The 20,214-nt window shown below is 33.0% G+C and overlaps 1 protein-coding gene across 1 annotated transcript; it reads right to left on the bottom strand.

The window, feature by feature from the left end:
• Window positions 1-3,139: 3,139 nt before the first annotated feature.
• On the bottom strand, window positions 3,140-20,129 carry LOC134727424 (glutathione S-transferase theta-1-like). The gene is made up of 6 exons (XM_063591805.1): window positions 19,927-20,129; window positions 17,905-17,992; window positions 16,434-16,587; window positions 15,012-15,355; window positions 6,151-6,304; window positions 3,140-3,585 (listed from the first exon to the last, which is right to left on the bottom strand). The coding sequence occupies exons 1-6, from the start codon at window positions 20,036-20,038 to the stop codon at window positions 3,241-3,243; spliced, it is 1,197 nt and encodes a 398-aa protein (XP_063447875.1). The 5' UTR covers window positions 20,039-20,129; the 3' UTR covers window positions 3,140-3,240.
• Window positions 20,130-20,214: the final 85 nt, after the last annotated feature.

Raw genomic sequence — 20,214 nt, 5'->3', positions numbered from 1 at the left:
GCCAGTAAACACTTAGGATGTGAGTTTGAACTTTGCACTCGACTTCAATCTTAATTGACAAGGCTTTTAAGTTTCCTATGAAAGGTCTGGTTTTTTTTTGTGTACGATTGCTTCCTCCAACAATCAAAAACTGACAACAACGAAATAGCACAGTGGTGTAAACAATGGCGTGAAATACTATTTAATCAATCTTTATCTGTTTAGAATATAGTAAGTTTGATTCTCACTGCAATATTTTTTTTTGGAAATAGCGTCCCTTTTCTATTAGCATGATGTAACAGATATATTTTATTCTGACAATGAACTTTGAATTTGTATATAAACTATTCTATCAACAAAACAGTAATGAATAACAGGTGTTAATAATGTTAGCGGCACAATTGTTAATAAGAGAAGCCTAGCTACTGGCTATGACCTTGTATATATACATAGCATCTATTGACATTTTAGATTGTGCTTATTACTAAAAAAACAAAAATAATAAACGATTTCCAAGGTAAATGAGTGTCGAACGAAAAACTACTGTCGTATTCCCGACTTAGTACAAGCATTTCCCGAAGAAATAGTGGGATGAACCTGGTTTGATAGTTAGCTTAACCTCCCACTTCAATCAAGTTTTTTTTTATAGTTTCGTCATATTGACAGAATTGACAGAAATCGGCTATTAAAGCTGTCAAAGAAAAAGGTGTTGCAGTTGATAGTACTTTGACAAAGACGCCAATACAAGGTGTTTGTAGTTTTAATAGTTTATTGACAAAGACGCTGATAAAGTTTTTGTAGTTGATGATAAATAGCGTATATAGTATATACTTTAACGTTAAAGTACAAATTAAGTAAGATGTAAACATCAAGAGTAAACACCATGACAACAACACTATAGACACTTTTTTCCTTCGTGTTTGCACTCTGGAAACCACCTCTACCAGACAGGTCCAATGTCAAAACCCGATAGTGGGATGCATAAATACTGACTTACATCAAAAATGAAACGACAAAAAAAAACATCATAAGAGCATGAGAAATATTGCCGACTATATGGAAAATAGATGCACCCTTATTCATGATATTATTTTACAAATAAAATTGAGAATGGAAATGGGGAATGTATCAAACAGACAACAACCCGACCATAGAAAAAACAACAGCAGAAGGTCACCAACAGGTCTTCAATGTAACGAGAAATTCCCGCACCCGGAGGCGTCCTTCAGATGGCCCCTAAACAAATATATACTAGTTCAGTGATAATGAACGCCATACTAATTTCCAAATAGTACACAAGAAACTAAAATTTAAATAATACAAGACTAACAAAGACCAGAGGCTCCTCACTTGGGACAGGCGCAAAAATGCGGCGGTGTTAAACATGTTTATGAGATCTCAACCCTCCCCCTATACCTCTAGCCAATGTAGAAAAGTAAACGCATAACAATACGTATATTTAAAATTCAATTCAAGAGAAGTCCGAGTCTGATGTATACTTTTATAGTTATGAGTTTGTCATAGTTTTCAATATATAAGATAGGAACGATAAAATGTGTTACTTAATGAATAAATGAAATGCTTTCGTCACCCTTAATACATTGAGTGCGTCCGAAGCGCTACTTGATATTTAAAATAGGAGATATATGACCAAAGGGACAACAACAGAATAACCATATCGTCTTTCGTCATTAGAAAAAAACAGAATGTAAACGGTGTAGATGTTCAATGAATGAAAAGTAAAATCACAAAAATACTGAACTTACAGAAAAATCAATTCGAAAAGTCCATAATCACATGGCAAAATCAAATAACAAAACGCATCAAAAACGAATGGACAAATAATGACATATTCCTGACTTGGTACAGGCATTTTTAAATGTAGAAAATGGTGGGTTAAACCTGGTTGTATAGCGCTAACCCTCTCACTTTGATAACAGTCTCATCAAATTCCGTTATATTTACGATGATGCGTTATCTAAATAGACACAATAAATAAAATAGTCAAAATATGGGTACAGCAGTCATCCTCGTGTAACAATTTTAAAAGGAACAATTTAACAGAACACAAAAACATCTATCTACAAACACATTCATTGATTAGAGTGTCTGACGTCAGAAAATTTAATACGTCACACAAGACACTTAAGACACACATGGGGTCTAAAGCTGGTATATCTGATAATAAGCAAAAAGTAAAATAACAAAAATACCAGACTCCGTGGACAATCCAAAATCAAAAGTCCCTGTTCAAATAGCAAAATTAAAAGCTCAAACACATTAAAAGAATAGATATTAACTGTCATATTTCTGACTTAAGTAGAAAATGGTGGATTAAACCTGGCTTTATATTTAGCCTAACCTCTCACTTTTATGACAGTCGAATAAAATTCCATTATATTGATACTGATGTGTGGACAAAACAAACAATATAGGTACAAATGTTAGAAATTAAAGTGAAAATCCAAAATGCTTCTAGACAAAACTTATTAGCAAACATGAAAGACAAAGATATAAAAATTTACCATAGCACAATAACTGTTAGTAGTTCTTTTTTAATCTATGTTGATCATTGTCGTTTTTATTAGTTTCTCTTAGTACCTTTTCTTACTTTCAAACTGAGGTTTACTGTGCGCATTGTTGTACGTCTGTTTATTCCACATTGGCTAGATTTATAGGGGAACAACGATTGAGACCACACAAAACATGTATAACATAACCGCATGTTTGTGCATGTCTCAAGTCAGGAACCTCTAACCTTTTTAATCTTCCAAACCTTAATTGAATGATATGAAACTTAGACAGACACCTTTTAATGTTTAAGAAAGATGAAAAAGTTATTGAGTGTAAACAATATTAATAATTGTAAATATAGCTGCATGAAACATAGTCTATTATCAGAAAACAAAACCATGGAAAATGAGTGACACAATATATTTTCAAATTATTGCTTTAGATTTTATTGCATCTGAGTTCTATAGTATTATTGAATTAGACAGAAGATGATAGTTTTCTAGGACTTTGTTGTTCGCCGTTTGTCACAAGTAATCATTGAAGGAGGCTGTCACAGTATTTCTTTGCATAAAATACAGCTTAAGTTATCAAAATATATAGATACTATTCTTACAAAATACATGCTCATAAAAACTGTAAAGAACAATTCAATAAAACAAGTCTTTTTATTTAATAAAATCTTCATGCACCAAATATACTATTATACAAAAGAACGAATGGAAGACCGTACCATGCTCAGTACAAAAGTTACAGTTTGGCTAGTTGCTCTTTGATCATTGGGTACATTTCACGTGTCCTGTATGTCAGTTTGTGAGCTTCGTCAAAGTGAGGCTGTAGCCTCTCCTTGACTCGATCCATCCATGCTTTGACTACAGAATTCTCTTCATACAAATACTCTTCATTGACAGCATACAGCTGTATTAATTCACAGATTCCAAGGATATCAGCTACAGAAATTTCTTGTCCGCAAAGGAAAGGTTGATCTTTCAGCCAAACATTTTCTAAGAATTTTACAGTTTTCCTTACTTCTGTTCTAAATTGTTCTACTTTATCCCAATCAACTGGTCTACTCAAAGCTTTTGGTTCAATCAACTGGAAAGATAAAGTTCCAGTTATTATTTATATGTTCTATTGTTTACTAATATTCTGAAACAGCGATTTGATCATATCAGCACCACTGGAAGTGACATTTGATCATATCAGCACCACTGGAAGTGACACTTATGTCTTATATCATATTGAAAGTGGAAATGGGGAATGTGTCAAATGAACAACAACCCGACCAACGAGTAGACCACCAATGGGTCAGCAACACAGCGAGAAATCTGACATTGGGGGCCTTCAGCTAGTGTCTTAACAACATGTGTACTAGTCATATGAAATAGGACGTCACACCAAACTCCAAAACATATAAATGAATTAAGGTTTATGTACCCTTCTGTAGCCATTTTTGTACTAATTTTTTAAACCTCAATTATTGTTTAATGTTTCATTGCATTTGATAGAAAAAGAGGACTTTGTGGCAAATAAATCAAGATTTTTGTAGAAAATCCACAGCCTTTAATACAGAGATTTTTGTTATAAAATTTGAAACATAGATTACTCACTTGATTTTCTATGATTTGCTAGTGTTTATTTTTTACAAAAAGTTGTAAGCAACCTGTAAATTCCAAAACACCTCGTGCTGAGTCACTTAAGTCGAGCGCACCCTAAAAGGTGTACTTGATTTTGGTCATATCTATATTTGTTTTAACCAATAACGACATTTATAAACTTGTTTTAAGGAAGTTAATGCTAGCACTGCATGCAATAATCCTATATATAGCAGTCATCAAATTGCCAAATATGAGAGTACAAGGATAAAGGCTGTTGATTTTTTTTTATCAAAATCTTGATTTATTTGCCACAAAGTCCTATTTTTCTATTAAATGTAATGGAACAGTAAAAAATAATGCTTTGCATCAAGTTTCACCTTGGAATATGTACAAAATGGAATATCTCAATTATTCATTTTATCTGTAGTTTTGATACAATTGAAGTTTGAAAAGTTCGTACAAAAATGGCTACAGAAGGGCACATAAACCTTAAATTAAAAAAAAAATATAAGACCAAAAAAAGGCAAGAGGCTCCTGACTTGAGACAGGTGGAAAAATGCTGAGGCGTTAAACATGTTTTGAGAGATATCAACCCTCCCCCTATAACTTATAGGTATACTCTTCTTGCGAACTCATTGGAAATGGATAATGTGTCAAATGGACAACAACCCGAACAAAGAGCAGACTACCAATGGGTCAGCAACACAGCGAGAAATCTCACATTGAATACCTTCAGCTAGTCCCTTAACAAAATGTGTACTAGTTAAATGAAATAGGACGTCACACCAAACTCCAAAACATATAAATGAATTAAGGTTTATGTACCCTTCTGTAGCCATTTTTGTACTAATTTTTTAAACCTCAATTATTGTTTAATGTTTCATTGCATTTGATAGAAAAAGTCCTATTTTTCTATTAAATGTAATGGAACAGTAAAAAATAATGCTTTGCATCAAGTTTCACCTTGGAATATGTACAAAATGGAATATCTCAATTATTCATTTTATCTGTAGTTTTGATACAATTGAAGTTTGAAAAGTTCGTACAAAAATGGCTACAGAAGGGCACATAAACCTTAAATTAAAAAAAAAAATATAAGACCAAAAAAAGGCAAGAGGCTCCTGAGACAGGTGGAAAAATGCTGAGGCGTTAAACATGTTTTGAGAGATATCAACCCTCCCCCTATAACTTATAGGTATACTCTTCTTGCGAACTCATTGCATTTTTGTAATTTTGAGGTTTTCCTTGAATATCTGTAGATTGTATAAAATGAACACGGCAGTACAGATGTCGATATTAGGAGTGTAGGCAAGAAAAATTTCTGTATAAACCAATTTAGGTGTTTGACGCTTGCTATCGGTAATAATGTCAGCATTTTGGGGTGTTTCAGGAATGTTTTACGTTGTTTTTTTGGGGTCTAAAACACAGATAAGTATACTACTACATGTAGCTTGAAATATTTTTTTCGGATTTGCCTTGGACTTTTTTTCCAAGTATGAAACCTCGTCAGTGGCTACACTGATCTACACTTGGTAGTCTTGTTACGGAAATTGGTGGAAATTCTCTGATCATAGTGTCTCAACCGCATACTTCCCGTAATCGACCACTTCTAACGAGGTTATAAGAATTCATACAGTAATCGTAGGCCAGATGAATATGACGACCGCAATTTAAGAAGTGCTTTTACTAAATAAAATTGAGAATGGAAATGGGGAATGTGTCAAAGAGACAACAACCCGACCATAGAAAAATAGAAGCAGAAGGTCACCAAAAGGTCTTCAATGTAGCGAGAAATTCCCGCACCCGGAGGCGTCCTTCAGCTGGCCCCTAAACAAATATATACTAGTTCAGTGATAATGAACGCCATACTAATTTCCAAATTGTACACAAGAAAATAAAATTAGAAAAACTTTAATAAAACATGTACAATGTATTTACTCGGGGGTTGACATATGGTATAGACACAGGTGGATTGTTGCTTGAAAACCTTATAGTGACCTCCATTAAAAAATGCTACTATTCATCAAATTAGATATATGTATCCAACAATTAGTAAAATTACCAGATTCCCGAAGAGATATGCTGACTTCAGCCTGGTATTCCAATGTTGCCAGTTCATATACTCGTCTACTCTTGCTTGGGCTTGTAAGTTCGTTCTAGGATACCAGTGCTCTGGTAAGTTATTCTTTGCAACCAAATATTTCAAAATGGCAACACTGAAAAATTCAAGTTTTCATTATTCAACAGTATGACAAAGTAGAATAGTAACCTCCCCAAATGTTTGTTTAAGATGGTACCCAACACCTTCACTCAAATTTATTTTGCTCGTTTAATTTTTATAAATTTTTGGCAAAGTATTTACTTTGATCCTTTGACAAAAATATAAAAAAATCAAAAAATTTGAACCAACAAACTTAACAGAAAAATTACACTATTCATATAGCAGTGTGACAAACACTTATTTTGATCATTGAGCATGTTGAGAAGCTTAATATTCCCTTAACAACGCAACGTAATTAAAACGTTTAGCCGATTTTACAGAGTTATCTCCCTGTAGTGTTAGATACCACCTAACCTGTCAGTTTCTTTTTTTTGTATCAGCAACTTCTCCGAAACCCTTTTTCAAATATATAAAAAAGTTTCAAGAATCTTAACCTAAATCATTGTGCCCGTCCTGTTTTTGTTTATATAAATCATTATTTATAGTTTGGACTTCAATCTAAAGTGACTAGGATTGACAGTTTTTATAACGAATGTCAGCGGTTCTCTAAGGGCACTAACGCTTCCAATACAAAATGTCCGCCATGCCATGCCAATAGAGCTGATAGTTTGTTAAACATGGCCGAAATTGTTAACGCTAGACAACAACCGTTACTGCCCTTCAATAATAGCATATTGTATAAAGCATTACAAAAAGAAAAACTGTTCAGTCCAACTAGATCTACAAACCGATCACTATTGACTTTATTGCCAGTTGAATCATTATATGAAGAGAGTTACCTTTTCATTTTTTTTTTAATTATTTTTGTACTTCAAAGCTTCACAACTATTGTAGATAAAGAGAACCTCTACATAACAAAAAACCCGTCTTTGGCTATTTTTAATAATTTGCATGTTAAGTAAACTGCATTAAGTTGGTGTCTAGATGACAGTAATTGCCCATGGAGCACTATGGGAGATATAACCATTTGATGAAGATGTGTACTCATTTTGAGAAATCTAGGCATAAATATGATAGATATAGAACAAATGTAAGAAGACCAAAAATGATGACAAGACAACATCTAAGTCAACGAAAACAAAATCATCGGGAGACACCGTTAAAAAATCATTGCCTTTAAATTTCGTTCTTTTGTGGTGTTTTTCTTGTCATCTTATAAAAGATAAAAGAGAAATTCTAAAGACCAAAACTGATCATCAAGAAGAGATCTTCAAAATGTGTCGACTGAGACAAAATCGTCATTGACTCCTTATGAGAGTTATCACCCTTTGATAATGTCATTTTATGCAAATCCTATGCCGCTATAATATTTTACAGGACAAACGCTAGCAATAAATTAACATTGAATTGAACATCTGCATCAGTGCCATCAAATGGATATTCGTACCTTTTTAATGTGTTAGAAAAAAAATAAAAACTATAAAGAGACACAGCAACAATGTTCAGACCAGATCTACAAAAGTGTCTATAGTGCTGAATTTGACAGTCAGATACTTTCAATAATGTTTGCCCTTAACAGATGAAACTTTCATACCATTCCGTTTTTGTTTGTTAATATATTTCGTTAGGTTGCTGTCACATTGACGTATACCCCGTATCTCAATTTTACCATATCAACACCTTGTCAAAGATTTGCAGAAGAAACAATGATAACACTGAATATTTTTATTTGAAATCAAATCTGCATCCAAAGTTTCAGGCTGATACTGCTTCAAACCGGTCAACCTGGAATACAAAGAAAATCTTTTAAGAAGTTACACACTTTTTTTTATCACATTCTCATAACAATGCAATATCTCTCTCAAAAATATATTTTTCTTCAGATTTTCGATAATTAAGTTGGCAATTATTTGAGGCTAATTTCAAACCCATTTCAGGATTATTAAAGTGCTTCATTAAACACATATAAGCTACTTACAATACAAAGGTCAACATATAACATAAAAACGTAACCATGATGACGTATTTTGTGCACATTGTTTCATTAGAGAGAAAAAAAAAACGGATTTTATACACAACAATATCCGTTTTTATGATGTCACTCTTTTTACAAATAGTTAACAAGCGCAAGCAAAAACACAAGTTTTATGTAAGTTTAAGAAAACATGCTTCTTTATATAGGGTTATTTTCTTTTTGAGTTTTGCGCCTTTATACACAATAACCAAAATTCGTTTTTTTTATCCTTTTCCAAAATAAAGGATTTAAACGTGACGTTAAAATGGTGTAACAGTCACATTGTTATCCATATATAAAATATTTTGGAAAGCTTTTAACGACTATCTATTCTTTAAAAATCTGATATTTTTATACCCTTTACATACGCAAAAAATATAATAAAATGAAAAAGTTGGGCTTATACAAATTTGTTGTACCTTGCTTGGTAATAATTTTGAGGTATTTTCAGAATGGTTACATAGATACTGAAAATAGACTTACATTTGGAGCATTTGCACTTTTTCTGTCCACAGTCACCACGTTGACATCCGGCTTGGCGACAACATTTATTGCAGTTTTTATCAGCTTTGTTACTTGGACAGTTTGCAACATTTTTATTGCAATAACTTTCGGTTTTAAACGCCGACACATCATCTGCAGTAGTACTTTCGGAGATAACTGTTAAAACATTACAAATCTAAAGTACAAACAATGTTATTTGACTATGTTAATAACTTGCATGTAGACTTTTATAAAGACACACCTATTACTATAGGTGAGTTCATTTTAACAGCAACTATAGCGTTAGATAAAAAGAAGGTGTTCATGTCCAGGCCGATAATTTGATTTTTCGTTATGAATTTACTCAAAGTTGAAAGACGAAATATTGGTTTTATGTAATGAGGGGTAAAATAGAATAGTTGTTATACTTTATTATTCTTCTTTTTCAAAAATGACGTTTGTGAGACAAAATTGACTTTTGTAAGACAAAATTGTACAAAATTGTACAAAATTGAACAAAATTGACAAAATTGAATTTTGTCTGACAAAAGTCAATGTTGTCTCACAAGTTGAATCTTGTCTCACACAATTGACTTTTGTGTTTTAATTTCCATATCAGGTAACAAAAGTCCATTTTGTATGCAAATAAGCTTATATTTGCATACCTTTTTGACTAAATTGACTTTTGTCATTACAAAAATGAATTTTGTCTACAAAAATGAATTTTGTCTACAAAAATGAATTTTGTCTACAAAAATGAATTTTGTCTACAAAAATGAATTTTGTCTACCAAAAGGAATTTTGTCATCACAAAAATGAATTTTGTAATCACAAAATTGAAGTTCTCCTAAAACAAGTCTGTATCACAGAGTTTTGTAAGACAAAAATGACAGAATTGAATGGTGGTCGCTTCAGTATTTTTAAAATCATACTTACTCAAAACACCAAGAACTACGATTAATGCAATCACTGCGTACTTCATTTTGATTCTTAAAAGTCTGAAAAAAAGGGAAACTGCTGAGTAAACAGTAAAATAAAAACATAAGTTTTCAATTTGCTTTCGAAGTTGTTTTAGGATTTTCAGTTTTTGGAAATATAAAAAGTTGGTGCCAGAACAATATTTCAACCCCACCTCATGACGTATAAAATATGGAGCGTGTTTAGTGGTTGTCTACAAATATGATCATCAATTAGGGTTTCAAATTTTGTTGAACAACATCCGATTTTCTCTGTATTCCTAACATCCTCATATCGAAGCGAATAAGCTAAAATATAATCCTGGTATCTTAGATAACTATTTATACCACTGGGTCGACGCCACTGCTGGTGGAAGTTTCGTCCCCGAGGGTATCACCAGCCCAGTAGTCAATACTTCGGTTTTGAAATAAATATCAATAATGTGTTCATTTTAATGAATTTCCTGTCTACAAAACTTAGAAATTATCGAGAAAACTAAGGATTTTCTTATCCCAGGCATATGTTACCTTAGCCGTATTTGGCATAATTTTTTGGATTTTGGATCCTCAATTCACTTCAACTTTGTACTTGTTTGGCTTTATAAATATTTTGATAAGAGCATCACTGGTGAGTCTTATGAAAAAGAAACGCGCGTCTTGATAACTATTAGAGCTGGACAAATAGAATCTTGTCTAATGACAACGACCATTACATGACGTTTTAACTTCTAGTGTTGTTTTGTCACTGACATGAATAAAGGCAACAGTAGTATACTGTGTTTAAAAGTCTCAAATCAACTGAGAGAAAATAAATGTGTTACAAACTACAATCAAGAGAAACACATCAAATTAAAGGGGAAAAAAGGAAGAACAGAACCACTGTAGTACAACAAAAACAAACGCAAAAATGCATAGACGAATTATTTGATAACGGTTATATTCCTGGCTTAGTACAGGACATTTTCAGGAAAAAAATAGTTGGTTTGAACCTGGTTTGAACCTGGTAAAATGGTAAGCCAAACGGTTGCTGATAATGTTAAAAATAATTCCTTAAAATGACGACACTACGCGACAGAAATACAGAATAAACACACATCAGAACATTCATCACAGAGAAACGCACAAACAAATAATATAATAGTCGACACAACATGCAAACCGCAGAACAACAATGAAGATATTTCACCAACGACAGACACAAACATAACTCTGCGACGCTTTTGTATGATGTTTTGGTGAGTTTTTACGAAAGGGGAGAAAGTTATTGTAACAAAATGTTTACGGCCCAAAAATAACATGTTTCATCATTTATAAAACCAACATGTTTCTCTGAATGAGAGATGTTTATCGTCATATGGAATGGAAATCAACATTTTTTTAAGGCAAAGATCCCTCCTTCTATAACAATAATAATTTACTTACTTGTTTCCTACAAATGTGTTCTTCTAAATGCAATGGATGAATTTCATCGTATTTGAGTTCCCTTATATATCTTTCCAGTTATGACAGCTGCTAAATAATATTAATTGTTTTTTTTAATATCCGCTATTTAATTTCTTATATGGAGATTGTTTTTAAATTACTGTAATAAACGTGGAATAAATTTGATTTTATTATAAAAAATGATTTGAAAAGATACATATATGTTGACACATTTGACAACGAATACATTTTCCGCTTTCAAGCACTAATGCCAATAACACAAAAGAGAAGCGAATGATACCATGGGTATTCAAAATCATATAGGAGTCTATATAGATGCATTTTACATTGTATAGCGAATTGTTTAGGTTTTTATCTTTGTTGAAGGCCGTACGACGAAGATCTATGCAGCTTTTCAAAACCTAACCAAGTATTTTATACTTTGGCTTGGATATATATATTATGTGTTTGCAAGCGTATTTTGATATTTAACCCTCCCAAACCACCTCATTTAACTTTTGTTATATGCAAGTTTCTAGTGTCCTTGGCTTAAGTTTTTGTCGATTTCTGTTTTAAGAAACTTCGTTATTTAGATTTATAAAGTAAAGCACCAAGCTATTACTACATATTTTAATAACTTAAGCTTCCTCGGTATGGGATACAGAAAATGAGATTTTCAAATAAATCAGTATTATTGAAATTGGGTCAACATAGTATTAAGAAATAGTTCAGGTATGTTTGTGTGTTTATGATACTGATATGGCTTTAAGTACCATATTCCTGCCTGCAGGTCATTTTTATTACAGGGCTGATAAATATAATTTTGATGGCAGTACATGAGGTCTTTATATGTTGGGGCCGCAGTTGCCGAGTGGTCAAAGTAGTCTATTTTCTGTATTATAAGCCAGTAAACACTGAGGATGTGAGTTTTAACTCTGCACTCCGACTCCAATCTTGATTGACAAGGCTTGTAAGTTTCCCTACGAAAGGTCTGTGGTTTTCTTTGTGCACGCTTGCTACCTCCGACAGTCAAATACTGACCACAAAAAATAGCACAATGGTGTAAATAAACTCGTCATAAATACCAGGACTAATTTTGTATAAACGCCAGACGCGCGTTTCGTCTACAAAAGACTAATTAGTGACGCTCGAATCGAAGTTAAAAAGGGCCAAATAAAGTACGAAGTTGAAGAGCAGTACGTACCAAAATTCCTAAAAGTTTTGCCAAATACAGCTTAGGTAATCTATGGCTGAGGTAGAAAAGCCTTAGCATTTCAAAAATTCAAAATTTTGTAAACAGCTAATTTATAAATATAACCATATCAATGGTAAATAATGGCGTGAAATACCATTTAATCAATCTTTATCTGTTCAGAATATCGTAAGTGTGATTCTGACTGCAACATTTTTAATAAGTATTTTTGGAAGTATCGTCCCTTTTCTATTAGCATGATGTAACAGATATTTTATTCTGTCAATGAACTCCGAATTTGTATATAAACTATTCTATAAACAAAACAGTAATGAATAACAGGTGTTAATAATGTTAGCGGCACAATTGTTTATAAGAGAAGCCTAGCTACTGGCTATGACCTTGTATATATACATACTAGGATCTATATTTACATTTAAATTGTGATTATTACTAAACAAAACACATAAAAAACAAGAATGTGACCTAAGTACACGGATGCCCCACTCGCGCTATCATTTTCCATGTTCAATGGACCGTGAAATGGGGTAAAAATCTTAGAAAGATCATATCATAAGCAGCAAGTGTACTAAGTTTCAAGTTGATTGGACTTCAGCTTCATCAAAAACTACCTTGACCAAAAACTTTAACCTGAAACTCCCATTTTCATTTTCTATGTTCAGTTGACCGTGAAATTGGGGTCGAAAGTCTAATTTGGCTTTAAAATTAGAAAGATCATATCATAAGCAACAAGTGTTCTAAGTTTCTAGTTGATTGGATTTCAGCTTCATCAAAAACTACCTTGACCAAAAACTTTAACCTGCAGACGAACGAACGAACGAACAAACGGAGCCACAGACCAGAAAACATAATGCCCCTCTACTAACGTAGGTGGGGCATAAAAATCATCCACCTGAATATTTCAAAATTAAATTGATACAAGGCATTAATAAAATTGAGAATGAAAATGGGGAATGTGTCAAAGAGACAACAACCCGACCATAGAAAAAAAAAAACAGCAGAAGGTCGCCAACAGGTATTCAATGTAGCGATAAATTCCCGCACCCGGAGGCGTCCTTCAGCTTGCCCCTAAACAAATATATATACTAGTTCAGTGATAATGAACGCCATACTAATTTCAAAATTGTACACAAGAAACTAAAATTAAAATAATACAAGACTAACAAATGCCAGAGGCTCCTGACTTCGGACAGGCGCAAAAATGCGGCGGGGTTAAACATGTTTATGAGATCTAAATAATATTTATGTCGAAAGTAAACTTTATTCCTGGACCCTTTTATAGTTTAGAGTTTGTCATAACTTTCAATATATAAGGGAGGAATGATAAAATGTGTTACTTAACGAATAAATGAAATGATTTCGTCATTCTTAATACATTTAGTGCGTCCGAAGCGCTACTCAATATTTACCATCATATGAACACTTAAACCTAAAGTCTGAATGCCAAAGATGCAAAAATAAGAAAACAAATTAGGAGATATATGACCTAAAAGGACAACAACAGACTAACCATATCTTCTGTCGTCATTGACAAAACAGAATGTAAACGGTGTAGATGTTCAATGATTGAAAAACACACCTAAGACACACATGGGGTCTACAACTGGTATATCTGATAATCACGAAAAGGTAAAATAACAAAAATACCGAACTCCGTGGACAATCTAAAACGAAAAGTCCTTCATCAAATGGCAAAATCGAAAGCTCAAACACATTAAAAGATGGATACTAACTGTCATATTCCTGACTTAGGTAGAAAATGGTGGATTAAACCTGGCTTTATATTTAGCTTAACCTCTCACTTTTATGACAGTCGAATGAAATTCCATCATATTGAGACTGATGTGCGAACAAAACAAACAATATAGGGACAAATGTTAGAAATTATAGTGATAATCCAAAATGCTTGTAGACAAAACTTATAAGCAAACATGAAAGACAAAGATATAAAAATTTACCATAGCACAATAACTGTTAGTAGTTCTTTTTTAATCTATGTTGATCATTGTCGTTTTTATTACTTTCAAACTGAGGTTTACTGTGCGCATTGTTGTGTTTGTTTATTCCACATTGGCTAGATTTTTAGGGGAACAACGATTGAGACCACACAAAACATGTATAACATAACCGCATGTTTGTGCATGTCTCAAGTCAGGAACCTCTAACCTTTTTAATCTTCCAAACCTTAATTGAATGATATGAAACTTAGACAGACACCTTTTAATGTTTAAGAAAGATGAAAAAGTTATTGAGTGTAAACAATATTAATAATTGTAAATATAGCTGCATAAAACATAGTCTTTTATCAGAAATCAAAACAATGAAAAATGAGTGACACAATATATTTTCGAATTATTGCTTCAGATTTTATTGCATCTGCGTTTTATAGTATTATTGCATTTGACAGACGATGATAGTTTTCTATGACTTTGTTGAACGCCGTTTTTCACAAGTAATCATTGAAGGAGGCTGTCACAGTATTTCTCTGCATAAAATACAGCTTAAGTTATCAAAATCTTTAGATACTATTCTTACAAAATACATGCTAAAAAAAACCTGTAAAGAACAATTCAATAATACGAGTGTTTTATTAAATAAAATCTGTATGCACCATATATACTATTATACAAAAAGTCTGAATGAAAGGCCATGCCGTACAATGATCAGTACAAGTTACAGTTTGGCTAGTTGCTCTTTGATCATTGGGTACATTTCACGTGTCCTGTATGTCAGTTTGTGAGCTTCGTCAAAGTGAGGCTGTAGCCTCTCTTTAACTCGATCCATCCATGCTTTGACTACAGAATTCTCTTCATACAAATACTCTTCATTGACAGCATACAGCTGTATTAATTCACAGATTCCAAGGATATCAGCTACAGAAATTTCTTGTCCGCAAAGGAAAGGTTGATCTTTCAGCCAAACATTTTCTAAGAATTTTACAGTTTTCCTTACTTCTGTTCTAAATTGTTCTACTTTATCCCAATCAACTGGTCTACTCAAAGCTTTTGGTTCAATCAACTGGAAAGATAAGTTCAGTCATCATTTATATGTTCTTTTGTTTACTTATATTCTGAAACGGCGATTTGATCATATCAGCACTACTGGAAGTAACACATATGTGTTACATCATATTGAGAATGGAAATGGGGAATGAATTAAATTAACAACAACCCGACCAACGAGCAGACCACCAATGGGTCAGCAACACAGCCTTCAGCTAGACTCTTAACAAAATATGTACTAGTTAAATGAAATAGGACATCACACCAAACATATAAATGATTTAAAATTTAAAAAAAACCAAGACCAACCAAGGCAAGAGGCTCCTGACTTGAGACAGGTGCAAAAATGCTGAGGCGTTAAACATGTTTTGTGAGATATCAACCCTCCCCCTATAACATAAAAGTATACTCTTCTTGCAAACGCATTGCATTTTTGTAATTTTGAGGTTTTCCTTTAATATCTGTGGATTGTATAAAATCTACACGACAATAGAGAGGTCGATTTTAGAGTGTAGGCGAGCAAGATTTCTACATATAAACCAATCTAGGTGTTTGGCGCTTGCTATCGGTAATTGTCAGCATTCTTGAGTGTTTTAGGAATGTTTTTTGTTGTTTTTATTGTCCAAAATACAGATAATTATACTACTACATGTAGCTTGAAATATTTATTTCTGAATTTGTCTTGAAGTTTAATTTTCTACTTTTTTTCCAAGTATGAAACCTCGTCAGTGGCTACACTTGGTAGTCTTGTTACGGAAATTGGTGGAAATTCTCTGATCATAGTGTCTCAACCGCATACTTCCCGTAATCGACCACTACTAACGAGATTAATAATTCATACAGTCATCGTAGGGCAGATGAAGAAGACGACTGCAATAGTAGTAGTGTCTTTAATAAAACATGTACTTACTCGGGAGATGACATATGGTATAGACACAGATGGATTATTGAAAACCATATAGTGACCTCAATATAAAAAAAATTACTAATCTTTTGATTTCGCATCCTTCTGTCTGTTTTCTGGTGAAGGATATTTTAAAGTTTTCGAACTCATCAAATTAGATAAATATGTATCCAAAAATTAAGAAAATTACCAGATTCCTGAAGAGATATGCTGACTTCAGCCTGGTATTCCAATGTTGCCAGTTCATATATTCGTCTACTCTTGCTTGGGCTTGTAAGTTCGTTCTAGGATACCAGTGCTCTGGTAAGTTATACTTTGCTACCAAATATTTCAAAATGGCAACACTGAAAAATTCAAGTTTTCATTATTCCTCAGTATGAAAAGGTAGAATAATAACCTCCCCAAATGTTTGTTTAAGTTTCATTTTTGTATCAGCAACTTCTCCGAAACCATATATCAAATATATATTAAAAAGTTTCAAGAATCTTAACCTAATAAAACCATTATGCCCGTCCTGTTTTTTTTTTATAAAATTAATATTAGTTAGAACTTCAATCTAAAGTAACAAGGGTTGTCAGTTTTTATAACGAAGGACACTCACGCTCCCAATACAAACTGGCCGCCATGCAGATGCCAATAGAGCTGAAAGTGGTCAATCAAATCCTGGACGCAACTTAATGTCAATTGAAACGAATAAATGTTAATATGAATCAATTTTGTATATACTTGGACAGATATGTTTAATATCAGTCAAAGAGGTAGGGCCAACTTTTCATACATTAGTTCTACTAAAATGGTCAATTTCTGAAATAATAGATTGATTGGTCATTTTTTATTCCTCATCAAAGGATAAGAAAGTTTGTCAATGCACGCAAGTCTACTATGTATGTTTCAGTACTTTCTGTTAAAGATGGTTCAAATTTCCGGTATTTTCTTGTTTTCTTGATAGCTTCTGATGTTAGTGATTGAAATAGATATTTATAGTCTAACAAATACGGTAAAATAAAACTATAATTAGTAAAACATTTACTTTGTGTGGTTCGTATCAGTGTATGTCAACCATTTCCAGAAAGAAAAATCTACTAAATATTGGGAAAAATATATATATAGATCGAAAGAATGTGTTCATAGTACACGGAGGTATCGGGACCGTTCGCCTTAGGTCCGTTCGGTCGAGTTCGTTCGCCCATAGAGTCTGTTCGCCCTACTATAAAACTATTAATATTGAGGGCATTTAATTACTATCATTTTCTATGATCCATGGACCGTGAAAATGGGAAAATCACTGATTTGGCATTAAAATAAGAAAGCTCATACAATAAGGAACATGTGATTGGAATTCAACTTCATCAAAAACTACCTTGACCAAAAACTTTAACCTGAAGCGGGACAAACGGACGGACGAACAGACGGACGAACGGAGAGACGAACGAAAGGACGAACGAAATGACGAACGAACGGACGGACGAACGAGCGAACGGACCCACAGACCAGAAAACATAATGCCCCTCTACTATCGTAGGTGGGGCATAAAAAAAAACTATCGTAGGTGGGGCATAAAAAAAACACAAAAAAAACTAACCAGAAGATTTTTGAAAACCGTATGAGAACCTCTAGATAGTATCTGACCCTTGATTTGGTCTATTGATCACAATGTTTACCTTTCTGTTAAAATAAATCCATTATCATCGAGAACAGGCACTAAGCTGAAAGGGTTAACTTTCTTGTATTCGTCCGAATAATGCTCTCCTATAAAAAAAAAATTGGCGGATTTATGTTGGCGTTAAAATCCAGAGTAAATTAAAATGTACATTATGAATCTATCATTTAAGATACTCACTAGTATCAACACATAGAATTGTGCTATCAAAAAAATCAAAGGGTGTTGATGTAAACAATTACAAGTCATTGTACTTATAGAAAAAAGTGCATCGATTAATTCAATCAAACAGCGTCGGACTTAATCTTTAGTGCTATTCAAATATTATATATAAAGTTTCTTTCCTTGTAAAACCTATATATTGAAATTCTTTATCAGTTAGTTCAAATAATGAAACATCACTATAGAATAGGCTACGTTATCATGTTTGACTTTGGTATGATAATGAATTGCTGATACTTTTTCTATGTTGCTACCCAATAAAAAGGCGCATTGCATGAATCCAAAAACTATAAGAAAAAATCTGTCTATTTCATCATCTAAACCACTTACAAATGTATACCTAATTTAATCATTATAATATTCACATATATACATAGTCTTTCCTTTAAAACGCTTGTATACAATTTGTGACCAACATTATACTACTAGTACTGTTACCAGGGGCGGATCCAGCCATTTTAAAAAGGGGGGTTCCCAACCCAGAGTAAAAGGGGGGATTCCAACTATATGTACATGCTCCCATTCAAATGCATTGATCGTCCAAAAAAGGGGGTTCCAACCCCCCGGATACCCCTGGATCCGCCAATGGTTACTGTATTAAGGGCATACGATACAGTTTTGATCCTGTATTTACAAGTTCGTGAAAATTTGCATGTAGGCTATTTTTTACCTGTTTAAATCAAATATGTAATAAAAAATATACCTTCATGTGCTACTTTTTGAGTAAAATGAGGTCGAAATTTTGTATATTTGCTCAAAATTCAGATTTGTGGACGTAATTTCTTTTTCGAAAGAAAGACATAACTTTTTTGTTATAAAAGATAAACACAAATTGTTTTTTGTTAAATAATCGGTAATTTCTGTATTTTATAAGTATTCTAAATAAATTATGCATTTTTCATTCAGAAATAACTCATATTTATCAAATGTTCATGAATTGAGAAAAATACGTCATTTTTTGCTGCATGTTTATCAAAATAAAAAAAAATCCTCTATTTACAGTTTTATAAAATTTGGGTCACATAATCTCCCTGCAAAATGAAACAAATTGCTGTTTTGAAAAATAGGGGTCCATGAACTCGTTTTCAAATTAAATCAGTTTGAATGATAAAAATCAGTCGAAAAATGCATCTTTTCCCGATATGTCACCGTTTGACGTCGCGAAAATAACATTTTACGTTAGCAACGTCATTACCTCCCCTGTAACTGTATCGTATGCCCTTAAGTTTCTAAGTCACAAGTACAACTGGCAACATGCAGCTCTACGTATACACATCAAGACATTTAAAACAATACGTCTCTGTTGGCAAGATCATAGAAAAATGCAAAATAAATATTAAAAATTTAATAAAATTCATGCATCAGTATAAAAAAGACACACATCTATATAATGACAACCACGTCAAAGTTCACCATAGGTATCCCTTCACTTTATTTCTTTTTAATAATATGATTTTTCCATACCTTTCAACTGATCTCGCGTGACTGAGCCGTCCAGTAAAAGGCGTGTGATAATTAAAAAAAAATGCAAATGAAATGATCGAGGAGTCCTTGATCATAAGTTACCCGTTCGACATAAATTATTATAAACATGTTTACGGTACCATATATATGTAATACCCATGGGTGTTAACGTTGCATCTATGACTGGCGGTACCAACTGATCTCGCGTGACTGAGCCGTCCAGCAAAAGGCGTTTGAGTCCTTGATAAAGTTACCCGTTCGACATAAATTATAGAATACATACGGTACTAACATGAAACTTTAAATAATACAAATATGCCATACATGTCATACATACCTTTTCTTAGAGCAACTGCTTTTGGTTCGAATGGAATTTTGTTAATTTTCAGAAAAATGTAAACTGCTCTCGATGGCTGGGACATCAAATCGTAGAAATATCTAATAACCATGATTAACACAAGCTCTGACACAACGGAGGAAATGTTTAGACTATTTGTAAGGTCGACAAAAAAAGTCAAAATGTAGGACGTCACACGTGATATTTATTGACCTTTGTGTAGATCGATTTTATCATTGCAAATAAGCCAGATAAAAAGCATTTATATTCAACATAAAAACTATCTTT

This window comes from Mytilus trossulus, chromosome 8, assembly GCF_036588685.1.
Source record: "Mytilus trossulus isolate FHL-02 chromosome 8, PNRI_Mtr1.1.1.hap1, whole genome shotgun sequence".
Taxonomy (NCBI): domain Eukaryota; kingdom Metazoa; phylum Mollusca; class Bivalvia; order Mytilida; family Mytilidae; genus Mytilus; species Mytilus trossulus.
Note: the sequence above shows the minus strand (reverse complement) of the source record. Positions and strands in the feature narration are given on the sequence as shown.

What these genes read in the sequence shown, in the direction of transcription:
- LOC134727424 (XM_063591805.1), bottom strand. Translation starts at nt 20,038, where the DNA reads ATGGTTATTAGATATTTCTACGATTTGATGTCCCAGCCATCGAGAGCA. An exon ending in AGCAGTTGCTCTAAGAAAAG is followed by an intron (nt 17,993 to 19,926) that starts GTATGTATGACA and finishes TTTTTTTTATAG; the next exon opens with GAGAGCATTATTCGGACGAA. An exon ending in CATATCTCTTCGGGAATCTG is followed by an intron (nt 3,586 to 6,150) that starts GTAATTTTACTA and finishes TTATCTTTCCAG; the next exon opens with TTGATTGAACCAAAAGCTTT.